Raw genomic sequence first — 19,024 nt, 5'->3', positions numbered from 1 at the left:
CCGTCCGGGCAGCCCTTCCGGAAACGCTCCCCCTCCATCATCACGCACCTCAACCTACTCGGCGCGCAGCGATGACATCACACTCCGGCCGCCATGACACTAGAGGCAAACTAGAACGCACTGCCCTGTGCCCATGGACGACAGGAGAGGACGGGGTTGAGAGGCGGAATGGCCTCCTCGGTGGTCAGAGCCACGGTCCGGGCCGTGAGCAAGAGGAAGATACAGGCCACCCGGGCCGCCCTTACTCTGGTGAGTATCGCGGGGGGTTGCGCCGCGCTCGCGGCGGCTGTTAGCCCCAGGGCCAGGTCTGCGGGGCGGCGGTGAGCGGAGCCGGTGCCCGGCGGGGTGTGGGGCGCGTCTCCGGGCGAGGCTGTCCAGACCCCTGCCGCGGTGAAGAGCGGTTCCAGGGCCTGTACTGAGCAGCAGTCCGGGGGGGTCTCCTGACACGAGGGAGCAAGTGACCGGAGCCCCCTCCCGGCCGGGCTGTTCGCCTGCGGGCCTGGCCAGCGCTCTCGGTTGGGTCGCAGGCGAGAGCCGGGGCGGGCGCGCTGGGATGAATCCTGGGTCGCCGACTGTCGAGGTTTTATTGCGAGGTTGGCGATATTTGATGTTTTCCGTAAAGCCCCTGCTCCTGGAATCACGAGATTACACGAGACTCTTGGCTTTCACTTACCTTTAAAGGAGCTGTCACCTCTCGTGGTTATGCAGGAAAGCTTGAAAGGGGCAAGTAAACGCACGGTAAGGGCTCGGGAACCAGAAGACGCACAAAAAGATCCCTGTAACGAAATACACACACATGCACAAGTGTATATTTTAAACCTCAGATTTCAAACCAGTCTTGTGATTTTTACGAGACTGACTCACTATTTTGAATGTTTGGAGTCTGCAAAATTGTTGTCTGCAGTAACAATTCAAGAATCTCTAACAAATGATGCCACCTACTCAGCCATAAAGGGATGTCGCCTATGCTGCGGCTAAGGTATTACAATATGTTAACAAGTGGGCATGGGAAGAAGCTGTGGTGGTGATAAGTCAATTGTACCAATGTTAGCACAGGTCAGTCCTGCATTTCTCTCTACCCATCTGCACAAAGTACAGTCAAGATTTTTTTAAATCCGTGATTACCCTATAGAAATGTACCTCTCATGTGGCCCCTGGTTTACATGGCACTTTACGTTAAGGGTACTTTCCTTACTAAGGCCCCCATTGAATGGCCTGTAATGTGTTTGCGTATGTACATATAAGTGTGTATGTGTATGATATATATAAAAATAGGTAAGATTTATGCTTATGACCGCCAATTTGCTTTTTTTCTTTTGATGTCATGTCAGAATAGATCTCAACGGCATGTCCTCATCTAAAAATGCAGAAATAAGGCTCAGAGAAGGTCACTGAAATGAGCAGGCACACAGGGCTGCCCGGGGGGGGGGGGGGGGGCAAGTGGGGCAATTTGCCCCGGGCCCCGCAGGGGCCCCTATGAGAATATAGTATTCTATAGTATTGCAACTTTTTTTTTATGGAAGGGGCCCCAAAGTTGCTTTGCCCCAGGCCCCCTGAATCCTCTGGGCGGCCCTGCAGGCACACTTGTGAATGGAGGGGGCTTCTGATACAAGGACTACTTTCTTTAGAAAAGGCAATAGTAAGAAGACCAAAGATAGAAACGAAAGAGACAGAGGCCTACTTAGATGTTCTTGTATATCCTTCCCCCCACAGTATATAGGGTGGCCCTCGATGGATTTTTTTTTTTTTTTTTTTTTTTTAAAGTAAAGTTAGGACCTAATTCTGCCCTCCATTGCCCATTCTGTCTCTCTCGTGCATGGCGTCTGCAGAGCAACATTCTATTAATATAATTGTAGGCCCATCAATAGTTGAAAGATGACGACCTTCACACAATCCTCGCTGTTAAGTGAGAAACCATGACTAACATCTTCAAACGAGCCATTGAACTTTTACTGTCAACTTCCAGTCAAAAGAACAACAAAATAAGCAAAAAATAAAATAAAAAATGCTCATTCTAAAACTGATTGTATGGAGAAAATGGAGAGTGGAAGTTGGCCTTCAAAATCGACAAAATTATTATTGAGGGTACTTGATCTGTAAGACTTATAATTGTATATTTGTGAATTAAAGGGGGGAAATATATTAACACCTGAAGTGTTGCATCTCCAAAAATAAAGAAATAGAAAATTAGTAGGGCTGGCAAGCAACTAAAAAACTTGATTGCGACTAATTGCGCAATTTAAAAAAAATTGCGTGATTAATCACACTGTTAATAGAATACCATTTATTTAAATATTTTGGATGTTTTCTACATTTTCAAATATATTGATTTCAATTACAACACAGAACACAAAGTGTACAGAGCTCACTTTGTATTTATTTTTTATTACAAATATCTGTGGTATAAAAACCAAGAAATATTATTTTTCAGTTCGCCTCATACAAGTACAGTTCTGTAATACAATGTCTTTATCATGGAAGTTGAACTTACAAATGTAGAATTATGTACAGATAAATAACTGCATTCAAAAATAAAACAATGTAAAACTTTGGAGCCTCCAAGTCCATTCAGTCAGTCACTCAGACAAACAAGTTTGGTTACATTTGCAGGAGATAATGCTGCCAGCTTCTTGTTTACAGTGTCACTTGAAGTGAGAACAGGTGTTCTCATGGCACTGTTGTAGCCGGTGTCGCAATGTGCCAGATGCGTTAAAGCTTCATATGTCCCTCCATGCTTCAACCACCATTCCAAAAGACATGCATCCATGCTAGTGAGGGGTTCTGTTCAATAACCATCCAAAGCATGTTCACTTTCATCATCTGAGTCGGATGCTACCAGATTGATTTTCCTTTTTGGTGGTTTGCGTTCTGTAGTTTCCAGATCGGCGCATTGCTCTTTTAAAACTTCTGAAAGCATGCTCCACACCTCATCTCTCTCATATTTTGGAAGGCACTTCAGATTCTTAAACCTTGGGTCGAGTGCTGTAGCTATCTTTAGAAATCTCACATTCGTATCTTCTTTGCATTTTGTCAAATCTGCAGTGAAAGGGTTCTTAAAACGAATAACATGTGCTGAGTCATCATCCGAGACTGCTGTAACATGCAATATATAGCAGAATGTGGATAAAACAGAGCAGTAGACATACTATTCTCCCCGAAGCAGTTCAGTCACAAATTTAATTAATGCATTATTTTTTTAACGAGGGTCATCAGCATGGAAGCATGTCCTCTGGAATGGTGGCCGAAGCATGAAGGGGCATATGAATGTTTAGTATATCTGGCATGTAAATACCTTGCAATGATGGCTACAACAGTGCCATGTGAACACCTGTTCTCACTTTCAGGTAACATTGTAAATAAGAAGCGGGCAGCATTATCTCCCGTAAATGTAAATAAACTTGTTTGTCTTAGTGATTGGCTGAACAAGAAGTAGGACTGAATGGGACTTGTAGGCTCTAAAGTTTTACATTGTTTTGTTTTTGAGTACAGTTAGGTAACAAACAAAAAAAATCTACATTTGTAAGTTGCACTTCCAGGATAATGAGATTGCATTATGGTATTGTATGAGGTGCATTGAAAAATACTATTTTTTTTTTGTCATTTTACAGTACAAATATTTGTAATAAAAATAGTAAGTGAGCACTGTACACTTTTGTATTCTGTGTTGGAATTGAAATCAATATATTTGAAAACGTAGAAGAACATCCAAAAATATTTAATAAATTTCAATTGGTATTTTATTGTTTAACAGTGCGATTTAAAACTGCAGTTAATCGTGATTAATTTTTTTTAGTTAATCGCATCAGTCCTAAAAATTAGAGTTTTCAGAAAGAGAAGGTGAGATACAAGTGCTTTCAAAAACATAATTTTGAATTGCCTGACATTTTTTCATGTTAAATTTCTTCTATGAGAGTGAGAAGGTAGGTGAGGTAATATTTTTTTTTTATTGGATTAACTTCAGTTGGTGGAACATACAAGCTTTTGAGCTGCACAGAGCCCTTCAGATCTGGGGAAGGAAATCAGTGTGTCTGAGCTAAATACAAGTTGGGATAGATTGGTAAATTTATGGCAGAACACAAGAGGCCACTTAAAGTGGTCATTAGAGGGTTAGATTGGTATGCATAAGGGATTTGAAGTGGGCAGTTAAGGTTGAGCAGGCGGGGAGGGGGGTGTTACAAATTGGTTTTATGGCTCATTACAACAATGTCCATGTTGAGTCCATGGTTTTTGATGTCTAGCAGAGTTATGAATTTAAGTTCCCAGGCTCGCCTTTTGAAGATGTGCAGTTTTCCTTTGTGGATAGATATTGAAAGTGAAAAGTGTTTGCCCATGGGTGATGAAGTGTTTTTGTCTTTTATCATTTTTCTATGCAAGTTCATTCGACAGCGTAGTGATTGTCTGGTTTCTCCCAAGTTGTTGGGGCATTTGATGTGCTAGAGCAGAGGTGGGCAAACTGCGGCCCACGGGCCACATCTGGCCCGTGGGACCCTCCTGCCCAGCCCCTGAGCTCCTGTCCCGGGAGGCTAGCCCCCGGCCTCTCCCCTGCTGTTCCCCCCTCCCCCGCAGCCTCAGCTCACCCCGGCGCAGTGCTCTGGGCGGCGGGGCTGTGAGTTCCTGGGGCAGTGCAGCTGCAAAGCCCAGCCTGACCCGGTCTCTGTGCTGCACGGTGGTGGCGGCGGCATGGCCCAGCTCCAGCCGGGTGGCGTGGCTGTAGCGCCACCAGCCACCGGTGCTCTAGGTAGTGTGGTAAGGGGGCAGGGAGCAGGGGGGTTGGATAGAGGGCAGGGGAGTTCAGGGTGGTGATCAGGGGGCGGGGGTGTGGATAGGGGTTGGGGCAGTCAGGGGGGGAAACGGGGGGTTGAATGGGGGCAGGGGTCCCGGGGGGGGGGCAGTCAGGAAGGAGTGGGGGTTGGATGGGCCAGTGGGGGGCAGTCAGGGGCACGGGTTCTGGGGGCAATCAGGGGACAGGAAGAAGGGGTGGTTGGATGGGGCAGAGGTCCCGGGGGGCCGTCAGGAATGAGAGGAGGGGTTGGATGGGGCGGTGGGGGGCGGGCAGGGGTTCTGGGGGCGGGCAGGGAGCGACGGGGGGTGTGTGTGGATGGGGCAGGGGTCCCGGGGAGGCCATCAGGGAACAGGGGGGTTGGATGGGGCAGGAGTCCCGGGGAGGGCGGATAGGAGGTGGAGGCCGGGCCACGACCTCCTCCCCTAACCGGCCCTCCATACAATTTCCGAAACCCGATGCGGCCCTCAGGCCAAAAAGTTTGCCCGCCCCTGTGCTAGAGGATGTACACCACATATTGTGATAAGCATGTGTAATACCATGAATCTTGAAACATGTGTTCATGGGGGGAGTAATTGATCATCACTGCAGTGGTGATATGTCTGCAAGTTTTGCATCTGTTGTAGTAAGTTCTTGTGCCACTTCGAGCTGGTGTATCCTGGTCTGTGGGGAGCTTGCTTCTGATGCCCAGCTTGGCGAGGCCTGGGGGCTGTTTGAAGGCCAAGTGTGGCTGGGAAAGATTTCTTTCAGGACGTGGTGCCCATTAAATATGGGTTATAATTATTTGATACCCCAGATGGATTTCAGTGTGGGGTGGTAGCAGTGTGCCATCAATGCACTTGTTTGTTTGTTTCTCTATCGAAGCAGGTTTTTTCCAGGGCATTTGGGTGGCTTTTTCCATGGTGCAATCTACTTCTCTGGTAGTGTGTTAAGGAGTGTATCCTAGACTTTCTCTTCAAAGCATATTCTGTGGTATCTGAGTGTCTGGCTGTAGAGAACAGATTTTTCTGGTGTGTCTGAGGTGGTTGCTGGATCTGTGGAGGTAATGTGGTGATCCGTGGGTTTCTTGTGTAATGTCATTTGTAGGGTTCCATTGTTGAAGCCAATCATGGTGAAAGTAAGCCGGTACAGGCCAGTACGGCATACCAGTAAGAAAGTGTCTGAAGCATTCAGTACCAATTGGTAAAATAGGCTAGGTTTAACTGTAGTAATAACAAAAAAAATCTGATTTATCACTTGTTTGCAGGAAACATCCCTCTCTGTAAGCAAACCGACCACCCCTAAGCGTAGTTGGAGAGGGAATCAGAGTTGACCTGGGAGATTAGGAGAGCTGAAAGGCAGCAGGTGGGGGGGGGGGGGGGGGGTCTAAGGAGCGCAATGTGAGCAGGACCCAGGAGTGTGATTGTAACCCACCCGGTTCGCTCTTGGGCTGGTTCTCCTGAGGGCCACCTGCACCAGCATGCAGATCCACACGCGCGCGCCCTTGGGGGACGAGGCAACTTGGGGAGCGAGTGTTGTGTGCACGCTGCAGGATGGAGGGGTGGCTTTGTGCTCTGTGCCCAGGGTGCTGCGCTCTGCTTCCAGCCCTTGGGTTCATTCATTTTTTAGCCAGCTGCAGGAGGGAAAGCTCACCTGGCTGTAATCGGGGAGAACCAGAGCCAGGGACGCTCCTTCCTTCTCCAGTGTCCGGGCTCTTTGGGGGAGTCTCTGCAGCAGTCCCTGTTGCAGGCAGCTGTGGTGTGCCAGAGGCGGGGCGGAGGGGGCAAGGCGTGGGGCTTGGCAGCACGCAAGCTGGGTTCCGAGGCAGCTGACACCCCGGGTGAAACTTCTCTATCTCGCATCTCTTTCCCACTGGAGGGGCTTGCTGCTGTTTGTTGGTCTGTGACACCCCCAGGCCTCAACAAATGAACAAGCTAAAAGTCATCCACAAAAAGGTATGTCTACTTAGCTGTCATTAAAGCGCTGCCGTGTAGTTGCGGCTCCAGCACTGGGAGACTAATAAAACCACCTCCGTGAGGGGAATAGCTACCAGTGCTGGGAGCATGGCTCTGTACGCTGTAGCACTGTCTACGCTGCAGCTTTACAGCGCTGAATTTGCATCTCTCAGAGGGGGTGTTTTTCACACCCCTGAGTGAGAAAAGCTTCAGCACTGTAAGTGGCAGTGTAGACAGTGCTACAGTGCTGGGAGCTGTTCCCCTCGTGGATGTGGTTTTATTACTGCATGGGGAGAGCTCTTTCCCAGCACTTGAGCTGCGGAGCTTTAACATCATCTGTGTAGACATACCTTTAAAGCTACTACTAATACTCTAGTAGACAGCTACTGTATCAGAGTTATGCAAAGGGATCCATGAAGTTAAGTATATAGGAGTGGAGTTGGGAAGAGGGGTTGCTATATGACCGTACCAGTAAGAAATTTGTTACTTTCACCCCTGGTGTACAGGAAGTTGATTCTGATGTGGGAGTGTTCTAGAGAGAGTTTGATGGATGGGTGGTGGTGGTTCAAGTTGTGGTGGAAATCTGAAGGAGTTTAGGTCTTCTGTCCAGACAATGAAAATATTATCAGTCTATCTCAGGTATATCATTGATTTCATGATTAGTTTTTCTAGAAATTCTTCCTCAAGGTGGCCCATGCAGAGGTTGACTTATTGGGGAGCCATCCTAGTACCCATTTCTGTTCCCATGGTTTGGACAAAGTGTGTGGTATTAAATGTGAAGTTGTGAGTGAGAATGAAATGGGTGAGTTTGACAATGTGTTTAGGGTGGATATCCAAGTGTTGTAAGTTCTCTTGTAGGTATTTTAGGTAGGCAGCAATGCCATTATGATGAGGAATGTTGGCGTGTACGGAGGTGACCACCATGGTGGCAAGAATGATGTTCAGAGGGAGGTTGTTAACATTGCAGAGTTTCTGGAGGAAGTTGATATTGTCTTGAAGGAAGCTTGCCTTTTGTGTAGTGAGTGATTTGAGGTTTCAACCATAACATTATTTTAATTATCTTGCACTCATAACCTTACGTATCTCTTTTAATTTAAAAAAACAAACCTACAAAATAAAAAAAATTCTAGTGGTTATCTGTGACAGTTACTGGCAAGAATACAATATGACGCCAAAGGACTATTTGGGCATAAACTGATTTCCAGCTTGGGTCAAGAAGTTTCCCTTCAGTATATAGATTAACCTTGAAAAATTATCCAGAAGACTTATCTGAATAGCTGCCAACACTCCAAATGCATATAGGATTTGGGGGACAGGCTTGGAAGGAATTGATTAAAAATTTACAAATTACAGATGTAAAGCTTTACTCCTCAAAACTAAGACACAAAATGGTTTAAACTTCAGAACACCTCAGTGCATGATCTGCTCACTTGAGCTGTGTGCTGAAATGGGCTGTGTGCTGAAATGGTGACATAAGACTTAGTTGATGGTCTTATCAGATTCAGAAGGAAAACTGCATCAGAGTACAGTTATTTCGACTTGAGAAGGTTATCTTCACAACTATAAAAGCAAGATTATTTTTTTTTTTTTAAAAGAAAACTAAACTTCTGTAGAAACTGCCCCCTATTCACCATGGAAATTTCTTGCTCACCATTGATAAGTGGGAGAATATATTTGTCAATTTTGGCTTTCTTTTGGTAGATTTATACCATTATGAGGGCTTATATTTTTATTTGCATTAGCTGCCAATTTTCACTATGGGAGACATGCTATTGAACTAGATATGTTTGGTCTCTGGTATTGCAATTCCTGTGTTCCCCTGGTGATTGAACATCAGGCAACTTGCAGGTATATAAAGTAGACTTCTTTGGCTTTATTTGTTTCTGAAGCCAGTTCTGTGGCACCTAGACCTTGATAAGACTGATTTCTGCAGAGCCAGAGTCTGGCTAGCTTCTCATAGAAACTGTTAGATTAAAAATCATAGTTTAATAACACAAGAAAATGTATTGTATCTTAAACTGAAAGAATTTCAAAATTCTCAGTCTCACGATCTATGTTTAGTTATTCTAACATTTCACTCAGCACGATATTGCACTATATGGTTGCAAACTTAAAAAAATTAAAAATCTTGTGGTGAGCTTCTCAAGAAGTTTCTCAATTTTCAGTCTGTATTTTTCAAAAAGAGAATCTAAATTTTAGTCCCAAACTTCCTGTGATGTTCATTTACTATCTACAAATGTGTAGTCTGTCTGGTGGAAAGCAGGGGGTTATTTGATCACCTTTATATTATGTTTTCAGCTTATGGTGAAGTTAATTTATAAACTCTGCTCTTTTCAGTAAATCCTCATGTGCATTAACCAGGTTAATTCTATGAGGCCTTGTCTACACTAAAGGTAAAATTTGATCTAAGCTACACAATTTGAGTTATGTGAATAGCATAACTCAAATTGACGTAGTTTAGATCTGCTTACTGTGGGGTCCACACTACGCGACGTCGACGGGAGATGCTCTCCCGTTGACTCCCCCTACTTTTCTCAATCAGGTGGAGTACATTAGTCAACGGGAGAGCGACCATCGATAGCTCTCCCGGGTCTTCACTAGATTCACTAAATTAACTACTGATGCATCGATCGCCGCAGCATCGATCCTCCGGTAAGTGTAGACAAACTCTGAGTCTACGTCTGAAAAACAGCTTAAAATTATGCAATTTAGGATGTTAATTGTAGTTTGAAATCGCAAAACACAACAAGTTGAATGGCTAGTTTATACTCTCGCTAGTGACACCAATGCGAGGGGTGGACTTTTAACGTGGGAGGAGAGGCTGAACTGAAAACTTGAGAGCTGTGAAGCTGGAATGAAACTGAGTTTTTATTTGCAATGGACAGTAGAAGCAGTAAAAGACTGAATATTATTCAGAACTTTTAACATTTTTCAAAGCAGGAAAAAGTTAATACAATCTCTTTATTTTTCAGACTCCGTCAGCTGTACATAAGATAAAACAGCTTCTTAAAGATAAACCTGATCATGTAAGTACAAATGGATGGCTTTCTTGTATGCTATTCTAATATTTTTTAGCTTACCTTATGAAGAGCACTCTTATTTATTATTATACTAGCAGCTGTCTGTGAAGTACTTGTGATCAGTGTAAAACAATGCAGCTTGAAACAATCATTGTGGACACCATTTAGACATGAGATCTTCCTTTATCTTTTAATAAATGCATTTATCCAACAAGCTTTATTTTCATATACAAAAATCGAATGAGGTGGGGGGAAATGAGTATAATGACAATAAGTCAACTGTCATAATCTTTGAGACAGATTAAACTCCAGCATGCATTCCTTAAAGGTTTAACAAAATTTTAAAGTATGTTCATACTACCACTTTCATGAAACTAGTCTAATTTGTTGATGCTAATAAGGTAATTTCCTAGTATGGCAAGAGATCTCCAACTACTGATGTGAAGGTATTCTTCAAATAATTTAATGAAACTTCTAAATTTCTCAAAGCGGGTTATTCTGTTGTGAAGTATGTTATGTCCACATAATGTTTCCCCTTCTGGCCTGAGGGGGAGCCAGTATTTGGGGCCTTGCTTGTTTCCATTAGGAGAAGACATTGATGCCAATAGTCAGGTATTTCTTTGGTGTGATCCTGTTTATTTACATGAATGTACACAAAGTCCTGTTTCTCTGAACACAATAAAAACAAACAGCAGGTATTTTCCTTACTCAGAGATCCAAGTCTGCTCCAGCAAGTACTATGCCCAAAAGAAAGTCTGTCTCTTATCTTCTTACCAGGGCCACTCTCACAACTACTTCTCTCGCTTTCTGTTTATCACACACACAACTACAACCAGTCAAGTCCCTCGTCCCTGTGTTTGTAACTAGTCCCAAGGAACACTCTTAGCCCACATGGTTTAGCTTCTGATCGACATTGCCATGTGGCTGTTGCCTTGGGTGGTAGCTTGCTTGTTTCCAGTTATCACTGCATACAGGGGCATTTAATTGTTACATGCCCATCAGTTTTTACAAGGTCTGTGATTGTCATAAATTAAAGATCTTGTTGGTGGCAACCATTAACACTGTCCAACACAATAATTATACAGATTATTTCTCTTCCTCCCTTACTCATAATTATGTAGTAAAGATTTCATGTGTAGGGTACAATATGGCTGTTCGGAATAGACAGTGTCACTGTGCAGAGTGTTTTCTGGTCCACGTGTCCCTGGCAGCTACTCTTCAACTGTTGTTTATGCAGATGTTCTTTTGGTCTGATCTATGTGTAGTTAGTAGTTAGAATAGATTAACTGAATTATGAGTCAGAATGGCTTGCTGGGTCAATGTTGAGCAGATCTTAAAAATGGGAAGGGCTGAGTTGTGAAGACTGAGTGGTAATATGGCTAATGAAAATTGCAATCCATGTAACTTTTTAATATACTGTGAAATAGAAATATACTAATCAGCATAACTATGCTGTGAAAATATAACTGTATTTGGCTCACACTCAAACTTGCCAGCATTACGTAAATTGCTTCAATTGCTCCTACAATGAGGAGAAGTAAGCGCCAGCCTGCAACTCATTGCAACAGGCATGCAGAAGATCTGTACTGTGATTTTTTTTACTGGGACGGATGAGAGCCGGTTGAGAGAATTTGGAATGCATCCCATTAAGCCCTAGAACTGGCTTCCTTTCTATGGTGAGTGAGTGTTCAAGTTTGTAAAGTGTTGTGGACTGACAGTACTATATAAACAAACTGTCTCATTTGAAGTCATAAAACCATTTGGCTTTGAAGCAAGATTTTCTCATCCAAACTGCTTATAAGACCAAACACCTACAAGGGTGCCAACAGTTTTACTAGTGAATAACATTAGAACGCTATTTTTACACACTGTAGGTCTTTGTCCACAACAGGAAAACTTATATGTGTAGCTTTCCACCATTGCAACACTTCATGTGATAGCAAAAGTAGAATGGAAGTTGTAGCAGAAGCAGGGCTCAGGCTAACCCTGACAATATGATGGTAGAAGTGCCTCTGCTCCATTGACATTTTCACCACTATTACTACCACTAGTGTAGAATTATAGGTATAAATTGTACTAGTGTAGTGCATAGGAGTTAGGCTTCAGTTTAAGTATATATTATTCATTTTATAACTTAAAAGTTCTGACTCACTTTTCTAGTCGGTCTGTACCAAAAAAAGAAACCCAAGACATTTTGGCTCTTCATTCCTAAAATGAATTCATCCTAATTTTAACCCTAGATGACAGGGGAAAATCATTGAGTGGTAGCTATCGAGTTGATTCGAGCACTGAGTTTCCAACTCTCTGCTGGCACACTGTACATTTAAATAAAAGTGAATAAAACTCTTATATTTCAGGTAGGTGTGAAAGTTGGAGTCCGTACAAGGGGGTGTAATGGACTTTCATACATGTTAAAATATACAAAAGCAAAAGGCGACTCTGATGAAGAAGTAGTTCAAGATGGTGAGTGTTTATTTGTTTTTATCTATTTGAAGCAGTAAATAGGGGGGGAAGGCAGGTGCAGAATAACTTGATTACTAAACTTCCAAACTGTAATGCAGAAGAGGGAGAGGCTAGAATTTACTAGCTGCATGAAATTACTGAGAGAAATCCTTGGATACCCTAGTAGGAATTGCTGTTACTTTAGATTCCATTGTAAAAGTACCCACTTGTTAAAACTTCCTGGATTAAATTAAATACTGCTAGCCCAGAGGGTACAAATTGCATCCTCTTCCCTCCCCACCATATGTCCAGGCTGTACCATGGGTTGGAGTTCTCCAGGGCCTGGGAGGCTATGTTTACATCTGGTGGTGGGGTGGCAGCTTTAAGTTAATGCTTGAGTATCATAGGATCCTCCTTGTGCAGGTTGCTTGGTGGAGCACATCCTCCAGCAGACTTTGTCACAAGCACTTCTTTGTCAGCACAGCCTACTTCTTTTGGCTAACCTTGGTGGCTCCAGGCCCCTGGGGTTGCTGCATCCCTGGGTTACATTGATATACACTGGCACCGAATATACTTAGATGAAACAAAGGACCTTCCAAAAACACTGCTTTTATATAAACTAATGGATTCCCTTCTTGGGTTTATCATTATTGGTATTTTTTATTTTTTCATCTACAAAGCCAAATTGGCTTATTAAAATGAGAAATCATAAATAGTCTATAATCAGAACTGCAGTCTTAATGTTCAGCATCCTGCAGCCTGTAAAACTTCTGTATGTTATTGGAACAGGCAGGATTTCCGGCTACTAAGACTTTAGAAGCACTAATTCCTAGCCCTGATTGTTTTACTTTATAGTATATTGGATGGACCTTACACCTCCCATTAGTACAGAACTAAATATTGCTAGTAACACAGCTTCACCCATATAATTTTGGCAAGGGGAAGGATAATCCATTTGAGAAGGAAATAAGAAAATATTTTTGAGGCAGGTTTTCTTTAAAAAAATCATCTGCTTGAAAGCAGTGTAGAGTTTTGGAATGTTAGTAATCCCAGTAGAAATGGATTAATGAACATAATTCATAGACACCAAGGTCAGAGGGGTTCATTGTGATCATCTAGTCTGACCTCCTGTGTAACACAGGCCATAGGACTTCCCAAAAATAATTCCTACATCATAAGTCTTAAAAAAAAAAAATGCAATCTTGATTTAACAATTGTCAGTGATGGTGAATCCACCATGGCCCTTTAAATTCTTCCAAGGGTTAATTACTCTCACTGCACCTCCACCCCGATATAACACGACCCGATATAACATAAATTCAGATATAACACGGTAAAGCAGCGCTCCTGGGGGGCAGGGCTGCGCACTCCAGCAAATCAAAGCAAGTTCGATATAACGTGGTTTCACCTATAACGCAGTAAGATTTTTTTGGCTCCCGAGGACAGTGTTATATCAGGGTAGAGGTGTATTAAAAATTTACATCTTATTCCAGTCTGTGGGAGTGTGAAAGCTGCACTTTATCGCACAGTTACACAATTACATTGGCATGACCCCTCATGAAGTGTAAATAAATATACCATAATATCAGTACTCAACCATTTACAGATAGCAAGTGATAGTAATCTCAACTTGAGTTCTATAGCAGAGGCAAGAAAAGGATGAATATCCTGAAAGTAGTAAGAAAATGCAGCAATAATTTCACTGACAGACCTCAGTTTTTAGCTTCATTTTATATCAGTTATCTACCAGATTGTACTGTAACACAAGACCTATGTCAGATTACATAACAGTTGTTTTGTTTTTGTCCCATTCAAGGAGTCAGAGTGTTTATTGAAAAGAAAGCACAGCTGACACTTCTAGGAACTGAAATGGACTATGTAGAAGACAAACTATCCAGTGAATTTGTTTTCAATAATCCAAACATTAAAGGAACATGTGGCTGTGGAGAAAGCTTTAATATTTGAAATCTCAGGACTATTACCTTGGCTTTTAACACCATGAAACACTTCATCAGTGTGACTTTCTAAAGCTGTCACATTTCTTTCAGGTTTTTAGGCTTTGTAAAGTGTTGCTGCATTTCAAGGAAAATAAAGCGAATGCATTTTGGAAATGTAACCTGTGTGTTAAATTTCAGCACTAGTGTATTTATGCAGTAATTTGGGGTGAATTTGTCTCTAGATGGTAAGAACAGCAAGGTGCAGTAGCACTTCTATATGTGTTTTCATATGTGAAGGGAAATAAATCTCAATATTCCTCCTTTTCTTGTCATTTCCCTCTCCTTCACCCCTACCCGCCCCCCAAAAAGTGTTTGTAAGAACACACTCCGTATGCATTCTGCTTTAATTAGAAGAAAATGGTAGGACTGTATATGTACGAATAGGCTTCAGAATTAACTTACTCATTTGAAAAGAACACACACACAAAAGAAGGTATGTATCTGACAGAGGTTTCCAATGTCTTCACCCCTTGATAGTTGAGTATGGATTTACTGGTGATCTGTTCTCAAAGAAAAATTAATAAGCTCTAAGAGGGAGGAAATCCTGCCTTCTAGTGCGAAAATTTTCATATGTTATGTCACCAACCGTGGCTACATCTTGGAATGAGCTAATTCAAGTCTCTAAAGTTATGCTCACCCTTTCATTGTGAGTTATCTTAGTGCCTATGTAAATGTTTTCCTTTCCTTGTAGCAAGCACAATCTCCTTGCTGCAGCCAGGAAGACAAGTAGTGTGGTGTTCCAGAATAATGCAACATCTTCAACCATTTGAATGTTAAGGCAGAATGTGCATAGGCCTCCTTTTCCCACATCCCATGTATCTGTCTTTGCCTCCAGTTGACCAAGACAGCAAAATTCCTAAACTGCTTCCAACCCAGTACATGTATGTGTTCCCCCTATGCTGTCTGGTCACCCAAGGAAATTGTTTTATGATGGTGGAAGGAATTTTGTCACTTCCTGTGATCATACTCATGACTGACTTTCTGTCAGAGCTCAAACCTCATTGGTAACTTGAGTAGATGTTAGGTTTTCCCTGGTAAGGTTGACTCTAAATTCTGTTCAACAATTGTTTGGGGTGAAGGTAACTTTGTAAAAGGAAAATTTCACTGTAGTTTAAAAAACACCTCAGAATCTTTATGAGCTGTATAAAATCAATGAAATTAGCTTTTTTGTTAAACTGACACCAGGCATTAATTTAAGGGAAGACAAAACTTATTGCATAGAAGACGCCATTTGCTTTGATAGAAACTAGTTTAATCCCCCTCTTGCTCATTAAGATCCCTCCGGAAAGCCAGGGTAATTTAAGTGGCCACAAATGCATCAAGCCACTCACTTGTGCAGCTTGCAGGAGGAGTAGAGAGGGGAAGAAGCTATTGTTACTAGAGTAGTTGAGCTGAAAGTTGGGGGGGAGGGGAGGAGACTGAGGTGGAAGGGAGCTCACAAGGAATACCTGAATGCTGGCTTTAAATAAGGAAGGAGTTGGAGTGAGGGAAGGAGATGGGACTGAATAAGGCATAAAGCCTGGAGATTGACTGTCCAACGGTGAATTTATTCTGGGGAGCTGTTTATTGGTACTTGAGAGGGAGAACTGTGGGCTGTTACCGGTTGAAGGAGTAGAAATGCAGCTAGAACTGGCTGAGGGAGGAGGAGATAAATCTGTGGCATCCTCCCTGCAGTAGTCAGCACAGCCCACAAGAATAGAAGGTTGAAGCTTCCACGTGTATTGCTTAATTAATATTCATACTTGAATTTTAATTATTTTGTAATGTATGCAATTTTGATGTAAAAACACTGGAGTTTTCCTTTATCAACTGTCATACACAAATAGTTGCTTTATTATATATAGTAGTTATAGAATAGTAACAAAGTATATGGGGAAAACATGAGAACAAGCTCAGTAGATTTGAATTTCTAATGCCACCGTTCTCCATTCCTGCCAAAAAAATCAAGTCTATGTGGTATTGTAGAGCTAATGTCTAAAATAGTCCCAATGATAGACTAATTCTCTCATTTGTAAATCTATTCCTTATTGGAAAGTTTAAAAAAAAAAAAAAATGTAACAGGTGGTTGGTAAAAGTGCTATCCCTGTATTCACTCTAACTCTGTTTTTGAGTTCTTGAGGGCTTTTGCATATTCATGGGTTTGTGTATATGCTCTGTGAGTGAAAGTTTATACTTTTATATTCTGTGAAATAGTCTCTGAAGAGAATTGTCATATTTACTAAAGCACCTAACGCACAATCTATTAAAGAACATTTATGTAAATGCTAGTAACTTATGTATGAATATAGTTTTGTTAATCAGTCCATCTATAACGTGTGCAATACTGTATGTAGAGTTCTCAGCTGTAATAAATAATTGCCTGTTGGTAAACATTAAATACTCTTGTTTTGCACAGCTGTAACAAATGAGCACTTCAGGCTCATACAAGTAATTCTGTTATAGCATAACACTGTATGGCTTGTAAACTGATGTTCACCGAGGAATATTCACTTCATGTTTTCTAAGTACTAATAACACTGGAAAAATACAGTAGGTATGTAATAAGAATACCATTGTTTTAAGTATAAAAATGAAAATATTTTGCTAGTCTCAGAATATACATTGAAGTTACTTTTATATCTTAACAGGAAAAGTAGGGTGATAAAGGGTAATTAAGTTTTTTGTTAAATAGTTCAACTTTCTCTCTTTAAGGTTGAAATTCAAGCAGCCAGATGTTCATTTTTAAAATGTCTACCTGCCAAATATACATATCATAGATTCCTCTAAGGGGAGGAAAAGATTTTGTGTAATATAGATCTTGTGTTGGTATAAAGGTTTTATTGGCATGAGTGTGCAATGGCTGCGTGACTCACAAGTGGGAGAAACCATGAATTATCCAGGTCATCCCAAAAAAGTGCTAGTAAAATCTTTATCTACACCGGGGTGGGCAAACTATGGCCTGGGGGCTGCATCTGGCCCTTCAGCCGTTTTAATCCGGCCCTCGAGCTCCTGCCGGGGAGCAGGGTCTGGGGCTTGCCCCGCTGTGTGCGTGCCGTGGCTCCGCGCAGCTCCTGGAAACAGTGGCAGGTCCCCCCCTCTGGCTCGTACATGTCGGGGCAGCCAGGGGGCTCGGCATGCTGCCCCTGCCCCAGGTGCTGCTCCCACAGCTCCCATTGGCTGGGAACCAACACCAATGGGAGCTGCAGGGACAGCACCTGCGGATGGGGCAGTGCGCAGAGCCGCCTGCTCATGCCTCCGCATAGGAGCCGGAGAGGGAACATGCCGCTGCTTCCAAGAGCTACTTGAGGTAAGCACTGCCTGGAGTCTGCACCCCTGACACCCTCCCATGCCCCAACCCTGATTCCCCTCCCACCCTTTGAACCCCTTGGTCCCAGCCCAGAGCCCCTCCTACCCAGCCCCACCCCAGAGCCTGCACCCCTAGCCAGAGCCTTCACCCCAACCCCCAATTTTGTATGGCGGGCCATGAATGCTCACAATTTCCATACCCAGATGTGGCCCTCGGGCCAAAAAGTTTGCCCACCCCTAATCTATACACACACCACGTTGTATTTTTTTTTTTTTATGCTGAGTTTTAGAAAGCATTATGCTCTTTATTATCCTTCCAGCTGTAGTGGCCATCTTAGTTACCATGTACAGACTTCTGCGTGACAGGAGAAATATTTTTGTAAATCCATTGGTTATTTTGAAGTTCAATATCTTGTGATGCATGAAGGGTACATTCAAGTATTTTATATAATTGGGGAGCCTGGACTTCCAGCAGGTGTCTTCTAGCTCTGCTGGCTGTAAGTACAGGATCTTAACACGGCTGCTTGCTCAGTATTGACTATAGCAATTCACTTTACCAGATTCACCCTTTGCAGAATGTCAGGGCATGTTCTTTTGGGGGGAAGAGAAATAGCTGTTTGAAAACAGTTAATATATTTGGCATGTTAATAGTCCAAGATGGATTAATGGGGCAGAGTGTACATGAGCTCAAAGGTGCAAAATGAATGTGGTTAATCCCAGGGCTTTAGGAGGAAAGGAACACAGTACATGGATATAGTCACCCTACAGTGTGATGCTCTTTCCCTTTCTGGACTTAAGGCTCATCTGGCACAAGTCACTTCTGGTTACATTCTTTCACTTTTTTTTTTTTTTTTAAATTGCCACTTCACCAGTGAGGTAACTACAAATTTGTAAAAGTACTTCGTCTATATTGGTTATCTGACCACTGAGTAGTCTCATTCCTTGTGCTATATTATCTTTTAATGACATTGAATTTTATACAGTTGTCTGAGGGGTTTGCTGTATGAGAGCCCCCTACCTCGGGGGAATAAACTGGTACAGTATGTATTTACAGATGATTTTTTGTTCCTGAAAGGCATTAACAAGAATTATTGAAAATATGTCGTAGTCACTACCTGTATAGACCATTTTTTTCCATCCTACACAAACATGTTTTCCTTATTGGTGTATAAAGTCATCTGCTGCACAGTGACTGAATGAATTATTTCAGAATTTACTTCTTGGTTATTCCCTGATTTCACATCATTTTTTAAAGTGAAAAAATGTCAATGCTGTATTTCTTAACTTGTGCTCTTTGTAAATAGTAAAGACTTCAGACTCAGTATTTCATGCATTTTAGGATTGCTATTTCATCTTGGTCAGCCAAGAGGACAGAATACAAGTAGTGAAGTCGCCTGGCGAGATCCTATATACATTTAAAACTTGATAAAAAATTGAATTTGCTACATGAATAGCAACATTGTTAAATGCCAGGTATTTCAGTATAAGGGCAAATCGTGATCAATTTGATGAAATATGAAGTACTTTCAACATATACAATCCCTATAGAAGTTAAAAGGACATTTG

General features: G+C 42.3%; 1 protein-coding gene across 1 annotated transcript; it reads left to right on the top strand.

The window, feature by feature from the left end:
- Positions 1-75: 75 nt before the first annotated feature.
- On the top strand, positions 76-16,425 carry LOC135879938 (iron-sulfur cluster assembly 1 homolog, mitochondrial-like). Its single transcript, XM_065405977.1, has 4 exons — positions 76-249; positions 9,687-9,740; positions 12,092-12,197; positions 13,993-16,425. The coding sequence occupies exons 1-4, from the start codon at positions 169-171 to the stop codon at positions 14,139-14,141; spliced, it is 390 nt and encodes a 129-aa protein (XP_065262049.1). The 5' UTR covers positions 76-168; the 3' UTR covers positions 14,142-16,425.
- Positions 16,426-19,024: the final 2,599 nt, after the last annotated feature.

This window comes from Emys orbicularis, chromosome 6, assembly GCF_028017835.1.
Source record: "Emys orbicularis isolate rEmyOrb1 chromosome 6, rEmyOrb1.hap1, whole genome shotgun sequence".
NCBI lineage: Eukaryota > Metazoa > Chordata > Testudines > Emydidae > Emys > Emys orbicularis.
Note: the sequence above shows the minus strand (reverse complement) of the source record. Positions and strands in the feature narration are given on the sequence as shown.

Bases quoted from the DNA above. Each gene is read 5' to 3' on its own strand.
- LOC135879938 (XM_065405977.1), top strand. From the start codon at position 169: ATGGCCTCCTCGGTGGTCAGAGCCACGGTCCGGGCCGTGAGCAAGAGG. The intron at 9,741-12,091 runs GTAAGTACAAAT...CTTATATTTCAG, and splicing joins TTAAAGATAAACCTGATCAT to GTAGGTGTGAAAGTTGGAGT. The intron at 12,198-13,992 runs GTGAGTGTTTAT...GTCCCATTCAAG, and splicing joins TGAAGAAGTAGTTCAAGATG to GAGTCAGAGTGTTTATTGAA.